The sequence below is a fragment of the Antrostomus carolinensis genome, unplaced genomic scaffold (assembly GCF_000700745.2).
Source record: "Antrostomus carolinensis isolate BGI_N321 unplaced genomic scaffold, ASM70074v2 scaffold50006, whole genome shotgun sequence".
Classification (NCBI taxonomy): Eukaryota; Metazoa; Chordata; class Aves; order Caprimulgiformes; family Caprimulgidae; genus Antrostomus; species Antrostomus carolinensis.
Window position 1 is genome coordinate 13772 of NW_010323541.1, and position 13865 is coordinate 27636.

Below are 13865 nucleotides of genomic sequence, written 5' to 3' on the forward strand. Positions count from 1 at the left end.
GAAAACACTCTTTATAGACAAAAATAAGAGATTAAGGTATTAGTTATTGATATTTATCCAGAAAAGAAAAGTACAGTGCTCAGAATACAGTTCATATTTTACCTCAGACAGGCAATATATAGAAGTCTTTATGTGTTATCTGATAGCCTAGTACCAGCTTTTGGTCGTCACCATCATCCTCTCTACTTGCCGCATTCCATCTCTTGCTGAATTAGATTTGTCGCAGACATTTAACAAATAATTCTTCTCCAGAGGCCAGAAGACTTGCTGAAAAAACCCTCACAAAGCACTCCAGTAACTTGTGTTGAGAAATCTGGGGAAAGTCTGAGGAGCACTTTGACTTGTGGAATTACTACCAAAAAAATTAGGAACTTCGAATGAGGAATAGAGAGTGGTGCAACAGGAAAAGTACCAATAAAGCTTTAATGAAAAAAAATACTTGCTGAATATTTTTCAATCTCACTGTACTATGCTCTCGCTCAGCTGGGTCAATCTGCTTGACAGTCTTAAGTCCTGCAAGGAAGGAGATACACAGAATGCACAGGAGAAACCAAGATCCATACCTTACAGCCACACACACACTAGTAACTGACCCAGTTCATTTTGTGGCACTGACTTAAACAGGGACTCTGTTCTCCTTGGCCCACTTTTTCATGATGCGGACAACATATTCTACTTGAGAATTACTGGTGCTCTTCAGAAGATGCAATACTTCCTGTAGAGTCTGTCTACAAAGGTGAGAAGCAAAGATTTAAATGAGGGTGAGACCCAACTACCCACATCCAAGCTATTTTGAAAAACAGGGTTCCTAGACAGAGAGGTCCATTCATCTGCAGAGCAGGAATAGGTAGATTAGATCCCAGGCAACAAAAAAACCACAAAAAACCCCAACAATATCAAAAAAGTCTTGTATACAATTGCAATGAGGAGAGGAATTAAAAGTAAAAACTAGAACAAAACGTAATTAGTTTGGAGTTTACTGCATGCACGTCTGTGTATTTATATATAAATCCTCACCCTTGCAAAACAGTTCCCCAGAATAAAAACTTTTTTCTTTAATGCTACTTGTGAGTCTTCAGTATGGCAACATCAAGCTTAATGCTGCCAAAGCACCTTACACATACACACAAATAACATGGAAATGAACATTGCCAATAGGATAAACCAGTATGAAGCTGCAGTTTGCCAGCTACTTTACAGCCAGAACTTGTATGCATATTGAAAAACTGGCAAGTTACGTGTATTTTACTGCATCTACTGCAGTAATTGCTAAAAGGACACTTGAAGGGTACAGCAGTAATGAGATTATTCCAGCAGAGAAGGGATTACAAGGAAGATGTAGAAGCCAAGTTACACACCTACCAGTCATGTACAAACCAGCAACTCTGGCCAGGGGAGGATGGCCATCTGGTATTACAGCAGAATATTCACAAGGGAACAGTTCTTAAATGCAGCCTCACTACTCTCTCTCTTTCTCCCATCCAGTGAAATGGGCTCAAAGTAAAATTATCAGTAACACTGATAACTTCCTTTAAGCTTTCATCAGGTAAGTACAGTTGTCTGAGGTAGACAGTGTCTTCAAAAAGCAAATTTTAGTGAAAACACAGTCCCATCTACTAACTGTTTAGGGAAATCATGGCCTTCCTACAGCACTGAGTAAATGTTTCCTTAGTTCTGTTCTATGAACCTTAAAATGTCATGGGACAGTTTTCCATTCCTACACCATCATCATGAAATGAGGTTCTTTTCCCTCAGTTCATGAACATACTACATTTATAATTTAGCTCTTCCTAGTATAATGACTAATGCACTTTGGTTTCCTACAGTTCATAGCATTCACTGATCAAGTTATATTCACCGTATATTCTGTAACTGTTGGAAGATACACTTCAAATTGAACACTGCATACGGAACCACTGGCCAGAGCGTCTATTTCTTAAAGGACAATAAAGAATTGGAAGAGGATATATAGTCCTAAAGCTAAGATTATGATTCTGGCTTACAGCTAACTGGAAATAGGAAAAGAGTAATATGAATTTGGACACAGCACCGTATACTCACTTTGCCTCTCGGCCAGCTAAGATCATTTGGAAGACACCCACACATGCACCTCTCTTGCCTTCCCAGTATTCAGGATTACTGTCCAGTCTTTCCAGAACATCAAATGCTTTGGCTGAATAGTAAAACTGACCCATCTGCACAGAAAGTGAAACATTATTCCTGACTGTATGGTATATGACCATCTTTCAGAAAGGCATTAAAAATTCTCAGTTCAGTTTTCTGAAATCAGCAGCAGAGAAGCAAAATGCATTTTCCTCTTTTTCTGCAAGCAGCAAGTGTCACCAAACAGGCACATTTCAGTTCTACACAGGGAAACGTGGTACTATAATATTACTGGTCTATGCTTTTGACTGTATTATAGACAAACTGCACTGTGAACTTCATTAGCTGGCAACGATCAGCATTGTTGTTTTGATCACATACAGATAACACTAGCTTACATAACTTCTTTTTTATGAGGTGCCCTATCTAGTGCTTTACTGACTATACCAAAATCCTTGATAGAATATCAGCTTCAAACTAGTCCAAACATTTGAAAACAGCTACATCTAGTCGCAGGACATTGTTGACCTTGCTCCATCCATGTTAATTCAGCATTCTGTTAAGGGAAGCCTAGTGTGACTGCCTTAAGTTACAGCTACGGTGCTGTTTGTGGATCTCCAATATAATGTTTCAGAAACAGTTGGAAAATGCTGCATAAACTCAAACAACATGGGCCTCGCCATTTAGTGGAAGAGGTACAAACAGCTGGTAGTGTAGGAAGATAAGTTACAATACTACAGTAATCATTTTTGAAATGAAATTCCTTGGTCTTTGGAGCAAGTTATTTATTGCCATATGTAGACACATAATCAGGCTGAAAAATTTAGTCCTGTAAGTGCAGTTTTTAAGAGCTCTAGATAAATCCAAAGTGTGGAGCTGCTTCTCCTCTAGAGTACAATAAGGTTTTGAGAATAATTTAGGCAGAGTAATCAACTGGTTTAAGTGAGACTTAAAATGGTCTAGAGAGATATTTTACATGAGGTGTGATTGTCAACTTGCTTTCACAAATTGCAGCTACGGGAAACACCAGAGGCATAGCCGCTTGCTTGAGCAACAAGACTTTTAGGGTGAGATGGTGGACGGAATACTTGAAAAGTGTGTAAGAGATAATTAGCTCAGTTTTAGAAGAATGCTTTTGAGATCACAAGGTAGATTTGCTGAATTTCAGTTATGTCTTTGTTACGATTTGGAGAACATGTTACTTTGTCAGATGAAAGAAAACAGCAAAAAAGAATGTTACAGATATGGATATGTGGATATTGTTGCTCTTTGGAGAGCCTGGCTGAACTGAGAATCACTAGGAGGTTTTCCACTAGGACTTAGTTTACCAACCTTCCTCTAAGCTTGGTCACTGTATCTCTAATAAGCCTATGCTAATTGCTGCTGCCTCTTGTGTATTCACTCGCATTAGGCTCTACTGAGCCAGATCCGTGAGCTCTACACCTATATTATCTGTGTTCTGCTCTTCTCACATCTGCCTTCTTAAAACAGTGAACTACTGTAATTGCATAATCACAAAATTACAATCTATCTTTATATTCTATATTTAATTTAAGTTAAATCTAAAACAGTTGCTCCCCAAATAACTTCAGTCCACCTTCTGATATAATAAGCTCTGGCCAATACATTCTGAAAATTGGATGGCCTGCGTCTCACCATGACACTTTTCCAAAGAACATCCTTTTCTCTTGTCACTGAGCTGCTACTCCTCTAGGTCCCAACACAGTGCAATCATCCTTGTAGATGGCAGAGAGGATGCCGGATACAGCATTCTATTATTGTCTACGGAAGTCTTGCCCAGCAGTACTCTGCACAGGACAACCAATTTTCCTTTCTCTTATAGTGCCATTTACAATCCTCTCAAACAAGTTTTCTTTATATGCCCTCTATATCCATCCTGTGGATGAAGCTCTCAGGTTTTTTTTACATGCTTTGCAGAACAGCAAAAAAACTTGAATCAGAGCTAAGTCTCACTGTGTATAGACACCATCTGAAGAATTAGATGTTAGGAATTTAGGCAGAATTGTAATCAGCTCCCCAAGAGCTCTTCACTATTAACATAGCTTTGTACAAACTAGAATTTGGAGGTGTGTCAGCAGTGTATTAGCATGGAGCATCAGAACTCGTAAACACAATCTAGGAGCTTAGTACAAATAAGGTAGCATATATTCTAACTTGTTCTAAAGTGCCCAGAGCATCCTTACTGAAGTGGACATTGTCCTGTCTAGGTTGACTTTTAAAAATGCTAGACAGCTTAGTCTAACCTCATCTCTTTAAAAGTCTCCTCTATAAAAGGTTCGAAAGAAGAACTATTATGTTTCAGCAGGGATCCCCCTGTAGGCAGTTAAGCTCACCGTTTTTTCTGAGTAGTTTTTTTCCTAATGACTACACATACACTGTGTCTCTTTGCCCCACTTGGGCAGATAGAATAGTAGTTGTGGAATTCTCTTTCCATTTCCTTATGATTAACAAAGGAGTATCTCCCATTGCCATTGCAAGCTTGAAGAAAAAAATAAAACTGTCCCAGAAGAAAATGCAGCATGAGGCTCCTTGCTGAATCTATGCTATTTTTTTTTCCTTAGAAGTTTCTTGTCATTTCTACCAACAAAGAATCCCTAGTAGGAGAAGAAACTGTTATAATTATTGATAGCTCAAGCATGAAGTAATTTACCAACATTTTAATCAGTGGGTTGCCTACTAAGAAGGCCCTGTAGGTTAAAATACTGACTAATCCTTGCCAACTCATCTACCATCCCGCTGTTATAAAAGAAAGTTCACTAGTAATGACAGTGATGGAAAGTATGTTAAAAAAAAAGGCTGTTGGTACAATCACTCAATTAACATGCCATACACCAAGTTTTAAAGAGAAGACTCACTCTGTAGCAATCATTTGCAATGAGCTGCAAAAGGTTAAAGGACTCCCCTGAGGTCTCCATCTTCAGATAGAGCTTCCAGGCCAACTGTGGTTTCTTATTGATAATATCTGCAATAACACCAAAAAGCTGGGATTGTAAAAAGAACATGCCATGCACAATAATCAATGGCAGGTGGAATAAATGTTTCTCAATTTCTTTGCTTAATGTAAATGCATGCCTTAGCCTGTGAGTATGGGGTTGGGAAGGGAAACTAGTCCTTCTGCCTTACTAGTGATAACAGCAATTCAGAGAATACCAACATCAAGAGGAAAAATTATGGTGTTAACATCTCAACTTACATTTCACAGATAGAGCAATAAGCACAACTCTCCAGATTTCAGATGTGATTAAGGAACAGAATGGAAAGCATTAGAGAAGTTATTTGATTCAGGACAACAGACTGTGGCAATCCATTTAGATGGTGAGATTTAGGATTATGTGTTTTTATAGACAGAAAAAAATGAACTGGCACTGAACTGAGGTCTTTAGTACTTGGTGCCCACCTCAATCTAAACATTCAATTCCCATGAATCCTAGCAAACCAAAAGGGGCAGATGGCATGAAGCCCCTCCAAGCATAACAAAACTTGTCATTATACATCTACTAGAAAAAAGTGTTTCCCAATGCCCGAGATTTTATGCTGGTTTTAAATTTGCCTAAAACTTTTCATTGGCCTTTAACTGTAAACATCACTGCTATACACAATTAGAAATAAAAGAATCTGAATCTTCTATCTCAGGTAGTGGAAATTCGACTAGGGAGTTTGCACATAAAGAATTCTAAAATTTTATCTTCTGGAGATAAGAACCCATTCTGTTGAATCTGAGGTTGATATTGGTAATTGCAGACTCATGCAAGTACTGGGAGAAAAGAAAATAAAACTGAGTATTCCTTTCTTTTTCAAGTCTTACCAGCTGCTCACAGAGTAGCTGGCTGTTCACACATGGGCCACTCTTGTGCTCTTTCAAAAGAGAGACTGTTTAGCTTATTATATCTGTGCCCACTGTGCCAATATATATGTTGCAGGTAGAATGGGTGGTAATATCAACAATAAACATGTAACATCGAATCACAGAATTTATAGACACTTCTCATTTAGGAGGCAGCAAGACATCAATTCAGATTTTTCTTTCATCAGCTCCAGATACCATACACAGTGGCAAACAACCAGGTCTTAATTTCCAAATATCTACCCAATCGTCTAGGGAAATGGAACACTGTGCTAATTCAATTTTTTTTACCGTCTCTTCAAGAAGAATTTGGTATAAATAGCACAATATTAAACAAAAAAATAATGTCTACCATCCAAAAAGAGGTATTTCTTGTACTTTTTGCCCTTTGGAAATATTTCAGCATTGAACTGTTTACAACTCAATACCTAATCATACTCTGACATGAACGTATTATAATGCTTTGTAATTTCTACAGCAGTTTTTATCCAGAAGGATCTAATAGTAATTTACATACTTGATACAAAAAGATAAGTATAGTCAGCACTGAACAGTTGCTTCTGCGAAGAATTCTAGCAGCTGTTTGGGAATGAAAAAATCAAAATTTTAAGACAGACAGAAAAATACAGAACCTCTGCTGAAACTTCACAGAAATTCAGAATTGCAAAAGGCATACTCGAGAATAAATAGCAAATCTTATGAAAAAGCTAGAAAATTTTTATTCGATAACATAGTGTTGATTCTACTTCTTATATAATAAGTAGCACCTTTAAAGAGTTCTGCATCTCCAGATGTAGGTAAAAGAACTAATATAGCACAGAATCAAAGAGATGAACACTGTCTTCTGAACAACTATGATTTCTCTTTGCAATGGGAGTTCTCCCATCAAAAAAATTAACAAAAACCATTCACATATAAAACACTCAAACACAAGGTACTGCAGCTTAATGAAAAAGGAAATTAACTGGCATGTCCTAAAAGAGAGTCATAGATAGGCATATGTGTGATATCCATATGATATATCCATAGATATCCATATGTGTGATATGTCAGTCCAGAAAGATCATATTAGAGATGCTGACCGCTATGTATATCGCTGTATGCGATATAGCATCATGTCCCAAAACAAATGTACTTACATTCCAAGTACAACTATTGAAAATTGTTTGATAAGAGAACATTTTTGTATTGAGGCACTGTAAGGAAAACAGATCAGCCTAGGGAGTCTCAGGCTTGAGTAATAAGAAAACCTCACTTCTGTACTATTTTGCATGTGGCGTTGCAGCTGTATCTGTACTGAGGTGTACTCTGCAGTGTTTTAAAAACTGTCTTGAAAATACTAAATAAAATTTGCTATAGCATATTAAACATGTTTCAAGGGAAGAATGGAAAAGTTTATGAAAAAAAACCCCCATGATGGAGATTATAAAGGACATCACTTAGGCACAGAAATATGGACAACACGAAGAGTAACACAGTAGGAAGAAAAATATTTATGCTTCCCTGATTCTTCTCTTCCCTAGACATCTGACATTGGCTGCTCTTGGAGTTAGACAGACCCTTGGGCCCGACCCAGGTATGAATGCTTCTATTTTATGTTTTACTCTAAACGTTTTAGAGTTGTAACTCAGTCTTTTAAGACAGAAAATCTTTACTCAAGCAACTGAGTAGATAATTGAGAAGAGAAATTTTCACTGGTTAGGACAAAACTGCACTGACGGAACTGTAACAGTGCTGCACTGAAGCAGTCATTGCTTACTAAAGCCAGATGTATGAAAGGTGCAATAACCACCCACGCTACAACTGGCGCAATCAGCTTTTCAGTTTCACAGTCCTGAATCCACCTACAACATTAAATTCAATTAAGAAAGTGGATTGCCAAGACTGATGCAATAGAGGAGGATCTGTATTCTGCAATGTTGAGAGTAAAGCAACTCACAGCAGCGAGCTAGCCAGCTAAGGTAAACAAAATCATTCTTTATCTTCTCACTCTGGATCAAAAGGAACACCTGCAGGAAGAAGGAAAAGAAAAGATTATACATGCATGTACTTTTAAACAAACAGAAGGCAGACCTGCCTCGTTTCAACATGCAGCTAAGGCTTAAGCCACACAAAAAGTGCTTCATGAGGAGAGTTAGGGTATGTAAGTGCAGTGCAGGGGCAACTCTCTGTGTTGAGTAGGTGGAGGATTCAAAACAGTGCCATGCTAATCAAGGGACTTCTGCAGCTGCAGAAAGCCAAGCTCTGCAGAGGGTGCGGCCTGCTCTGAACAAGTGCCAGTGGGCGGCCATGCAACACAAACAGCACAAAGGAACATTGGGCCTGTGGGAAAAGCTATTTGGAATGTGTTTGTTTAGAAAGCAATGCAAGCAATTACATTAGCATCTTCTTGAAATACCAGAAGTTTCACATATAGACGAGCCTTTCCTCCCCATACACATCAGAGATCATTCCAGGTCAGCAATACACCATTTCTACCCATTTTTGTTTCAGTAAGGTTCCAAGGCAAAACATTTGTCTTTTGTGACACAGTGTACAAATACAGGTTTATTACATTCTACATCTTAAGGGATGCATGGGGGAAGTTATAAATTTTAAAATGTACTCTGGCTTTACTCACTATTTATGCCTCTCTGCATATATATTTAACTATACTAGAATGCTACTGGAAAAAGTCAAAATACCTTTATAGGAGCAGATGTACATACTGGAACAGTGAGTTCCACAAATTACTGACATTTTAATCAGTTAAACATTGCTAAAAACACCCTAATTTTGGGGGTAGGAAATAAAAAAAAAAAAAATCAGCATTATCCATATAAGTAGCACTTTATCATAGGTTTTATTTCATGATGTCCAGGGAGGTAAGCTTTTTATTAAGTGCTATATGTGGAGATATTTTACAAATTTATGAGAGAGTGGGGAAGGGTGATCTCTATATGAAAGTGTCATCACAGGCAAAGATCAGACATTGGGACAGACTAATCAATTTAATTACATAATCCTGTTATTTAAATGCATCAGCTACGTAACATAAGTTTATACATAATAATTTGTAAGAACATAAGAGGAAAAATGTGGATTAACAGCAGTTTACACCTTTGTGTTTCTTTGTTGCCTGGCTGCAGCTAAAGCTTACTTATAGCACTACCATTTTTATTAGCATAGCCTGCTAGCATAGTTTTAAGACACTCACCTTCATTTTCATTTAGCTAACTAAATTAAGGTGGATAAATTGAAACATATATCCATTTTGCCTAACAGTCTTGGATATTTTTCTTAAAGAGTGATGCAATTTCAGGTCACAGAAATTAAGGGGGTGCGTGCTGGGGAAAAAAAACCAAACCAAACCAAAAACGCTTCAGGGGAGCTCTGTTTGTCAAGAAACCTGAAGAGTTAAAAAGTTAGAAAGACAGGATAAACAAAAAAAAAACCCCAAAACCCCAAACCAACCAAGCCTATATGATTCACTTTAGACTAGGAGGTGGGGTTTGTTGTGGTGGTTGTTGGTTTCTTTTGTTTTGTTTTGTTTTTCTTTCCTTAGCTTGTCTTCTTTCTGGTCTTGTGGAAAATGTTGCTTCCATTTTCATAATAGCTATTTGCTTTTGCATATTTTAGTTGCAATTAAGTTTCTACTGCACATAGACACAAAAAATTGCTGTGTGTAGAAGTTAATCTCTTCCAGCTGCATCTGGATGCTGCTGAATAAGATAGTGAGCACTTCCTCTTTTCCTCTCACATCTCCCAGCGGAAGAAATTTTTTTTTTTTTAAACACCAATTTCTAGGGACACCGAGAAGCTCTTAACTATTCAGTCAGTGTCTTTTACTCAGCATGCCCTAGTCTGCCTGAACAACAAGACTGCTTGGGATCCCAGACAAAGCATAGGAAATCTGATTAAGAGGGCATTCTTTGATCAATTAGAGATAGCTGCAAGCACTCTTGTTATGCACCACAAGCAGCATGACTCCCCATATACCTCACATTACAAGATTAGCAAGATAATATTTTCTGAATAGTGTTTACTGAGAGTTTCAGTTACTCTAAGAAGGGGAAGATGATGTTTCAGCCAACCTGCTTATTTTCAGCCAACATGAAGATATGGAGGCAGACAAGGAAGGAAAGGGGAGTATGCAGGAAATGTTTTACTGTTTTTTTTTAAGGGAAGTAAATAGATACCTCTTCAGCCTCACTAAAATTGCCCGTGGCAGCTTTGGCTTGGGCGTAGTTGAAGTTAAAAGTGTCATCGTTGTAGAAGTAACTCTGTAAAATAAGCCACACAGACAAAACTCAAATAAATAAAACACAAAACCTCCTCCTACGGTATAATAACATTAAAAATACACCCTCCACCCCCTGCAAAAAAAAAAAAAAAAAAAAAAAAAAATCTGAGTCAGACTATATCAAGACAATGGGAATGAAAAAGAAAAACCCACATTATGAACATACGGCATTTAGAAACAGTGGGTAGAAAATTATGGACTGGCTTTCCATCCTACATTCATGACTACAAACCAGCTGGGACATTCCACAGTATTAACCATGAGAGATCTGGAGAATGCTCCAAGTTAAAAATTGCAGTGGCAGCTTTTATAGATGTAATTTTCACTTTGGGCATGTGAAGACATGCTGTGCTGCCATGGCCTCATTCACCTCCCAAACATTTATTTCACCACTAGGGTGGTAAATAGGCAATTGACACCCTAATGGCTTAAGGAGATGAACAGTTTGTTTTTCTAAGACTTCTCAAGGTTCAACAAGGGATCCTGTGGATCTGGTTATGTGACAAATACTAGTCTGACACTCTGGATCACATGATGGAGGTGGAGCTACAGTACCAGACTCTAACCAGGCAGCAAACCATGTAATAGGACTTCCTTAAGCTCAAGCCTTGCTTACAGGTACCCTTCTACCTGTATGAAATGCAACACTAAGTTTTTATCTCCCATAATATTAGACTGGACACACCTGGTTGATGACAGATCAGGTTGATCTAGCTGTGTCTTTTCTGAAAAGCTGCATAGGCCAAAGCAGGAAATATAACTCTAGGTACAGATTAGCCTGATGTTTGTGTTTGACCCAAATAGCTTATATTTGATCATGGTCAGATGTCCAGATTGAAGTATAACTCAGATGACAAAAAGTCAGCTGAGTATCTTCTATAAAGATACATTCAGCACTGTCCCACATTGCTGCACTGACAGACCTGTAAGAGGTAAGGTGGAACACGTTTACCACAGCTACAAGTGTGAATGGGACTGAGCTTGTGAAAGAGCATGGGAAAAAAGCAGAGTGGTTTATCCACTATATTTACTGCAAGAAAAGCCTTCCTGTGTGCATAACAGCAAAGGCTGTGGAAGAGAAACATTTTTCCTTATATAACATCTGTAAGAGAAACAGAACTTGTGTAGTAAGACCAATCTTTTGTTTTGTTCCCTCATTAAAGAGCAAGGAGGAGGTAAAAAGCACAATTGTGACTGTACAAAAGATATAGGAAGCAAGGGACAAAACCCTTTCCCAGTGCTCCCTATCATCTTTCATTATGCAGGGATATTTGAGGAACCTCTCCCCTTCCCTGTCGCAGGTTGTCAACAAAGGGTACTGACTCAGTCCTCCCACATCAAGCCAGTGCCTGGAAAGGAGAGGTGGGGGGTGGTCACCATTTGCCAGATGTCTAGGTTTCACCCAAATAGTCTGTTAGGGTCCAAAAGAACCGGCAAATGTAGCAAGCTATGTGAAAGTGTCAGGATGAATCAATCGGATGAATCTAAAGCTCAGTTTGTGAAAACATTTCAGTACCCTAAGGGTGAACTAACTGGTTTCACCATATGAGAATTACAACACTCTACTATATTCTTCCTCAATGATAGTTTCGTGTGAGAATCAGCCCAAGTCCCTGCTTAAGCAAAGCTGGTGAGCAAGATGCTAGTTTTACAGCATGAATAGTTCCTTCTGTTCAAATAGCCCCTACTGTATTTTTGAATTAAAATGAAAAAGGAATTCTGTCAGAGATGAAACTCAAAAACTGTTTCATTCTATGCTGGTTGTATTAGTGCTAGAGACTAGACCTGCTGTAAAAACAAAACCAGTAAAAATGAACTAGTACTGGACTCCACTCTTTTGCAGTCTTTTTAGTGGTCTTCAATCTTTTCATAAAACTGTGCTCTGAGCCACGTCCATTTCAATTAGATGCTCAAATCTGCAGTTAAACAATGAACCATTCGTTGTGGCCAGAATTCAGCTGGGCCTGAATTAGCTTGTCTTCTCAGTTGATCCTCAGTGTTATAATGTCACCTTCAGGGCAGCTGGCAATACATGTATAATAAGGTGCCCTTTGAGACATTCTCATGCTTAAAGAAGTTTTAATCAATCACGGATGAAGGTGGTGTTTGAGAATATCATGCAAACAATCTTCACAGAGTGCACAGCTTCACTTAAAGAGCTGCAGAGATTCTACTGAAGTTGATTCCTGTGAGTGAAACACAAAGGTGACTGTAAAGCCACCTAAACCTTGCCTATAAAATGGTACAGGAAGAATTATTTGCATCCCTGTGACCTGAAGAGACGGGGAATGACCTGAGTAAATCTGAGCAGTGGCGAGTCTCAGATAGAAAATTACGAGTACCAAGGACCACACAAAAGAAACTCGTGGTAGGCAGAAAACTTTGTCCCTTGCTATATTTATCAACTGCATTATGTCTCAAAGTACCAGTATTTATGATTCCCTTCAAGAATTTAACAAATGCATATTTTACTTAAGCTTGATCACTTCGCAACTTGCTAGACACAATCTATAAAAACCTTCCAAACTTGCAACTTCAACCCTACCTTGAACTACGAAAATGAGTTCCATAAACCAACTGTGTTTTGAGAAGGACAAAATGCATTTTCTTAGAAAAGACATGGTGAAGTTGCTGCAATTCCAGCAAGCCATATCTTGTTTTCAGTCTCTCCTAAAAGAAATGAAGTTTGAAATCTACCTGGTTTATTCTAATCCTCACTTTGTATAATTTTATTTTCTTAACTTCTCTCTATACCAAATAATATCTATCTTTTAAACTTCTTAATACAATATTTCAATTTCTAATTCTCTGAATTACATTTCTTTCCAGAGTTGAGGGCCCAGTATTTCAAATAAGAGTATACCACTGTGCAACAAAATGCATCAATCTTTTTTTATATTGGATTTTCTTTACTTAGCATAGTATTTTATTTCATCCTTATAAATGCAGTCACATTACAAATGTGAAAACTGAGGGAATGTTTAAAAAAAAAAATCTTTGCCTAAATACGGGTCAAATCAAAACAGAAATATGGTTACTGATGACAAAGGCATGTATATGTGAAGTCCAGCTTGCAAGCTGAGATCCACATATATTTATTATAATGTGCAACAGTAGTTCTACATACTTTCAGCAAAGTAGCCAAGTTTTTAAAACAAAACAAAACATCCAAACAAGCAGTCAAATAACGCTTCTCCCCCATACATACACATAATAAAATATTTTCTCCCAAATCTGACAAGGTAAGAAGGCTCCTTCTTCTAGTTAATAAATATAGCAGGATTGAAAGCTTGCATAACTGTACCTGTCATTATTTCTGCCTCCCTCCTGACAGTTTTTTAAACATGACATTTATCCCTCACCTGTATTTCCCTCTGCATGGTCTCTTACATCTTACAAAATAACACTGATAAATCTGTGCTCTTCATTTTCCCTTTAGATTTTCTTTGCAACCCTTGTTACAACACTTTCCTTTGTACCCTCATGGATACAGAATTGTCTCACTTAATCCCCTCTCTGTAGTGCTTCTCTTACCTGTTGAATCCGACCTATCTGCTGATCACCCTGTTGCCCGCTTTCACCCTCTTAATTTCTGTTTAGTGTCTTGTTCACTTC

At 37.9% G+C, this 13865-nt stretch overlaps 1 protein-coding gene across 1 annotated transcript in view; it reads right to left on the reverse strand.

Moving 5' to 3' along the window:
• Positions 1-442: 442 nt before the first annotated feature.
• Positions 443-13865, reverse strand: part of LOC104526996 (intraflagellar transport protein 56-like) — a 19004-nt gene continuing 5581 nt past the window's right edge. Inside the window, exons 3-7 of the mRNA XM_010170596.1 lie at positions 10147-10230; positions 7908-7977; positions 4980-5086; positions 2062-2195; positions 443-728 (exon numbers count right to left, since the gene is read on the reverse strand). Coding sequence (XP_010168898.1) covers positions 617-728; positions 2062-2195; positions 4980-5086; positions 7908-7977; positions 10147-10230 — 507 coding nt within the window. The 3' untranslated portion in view covers positions 443-616. The remainder of the gene's footprint in view (positions 729-2061; positions 2196-4979; positions 5087-7907; positions 7978-10146; positions 10231-13865) is intronic.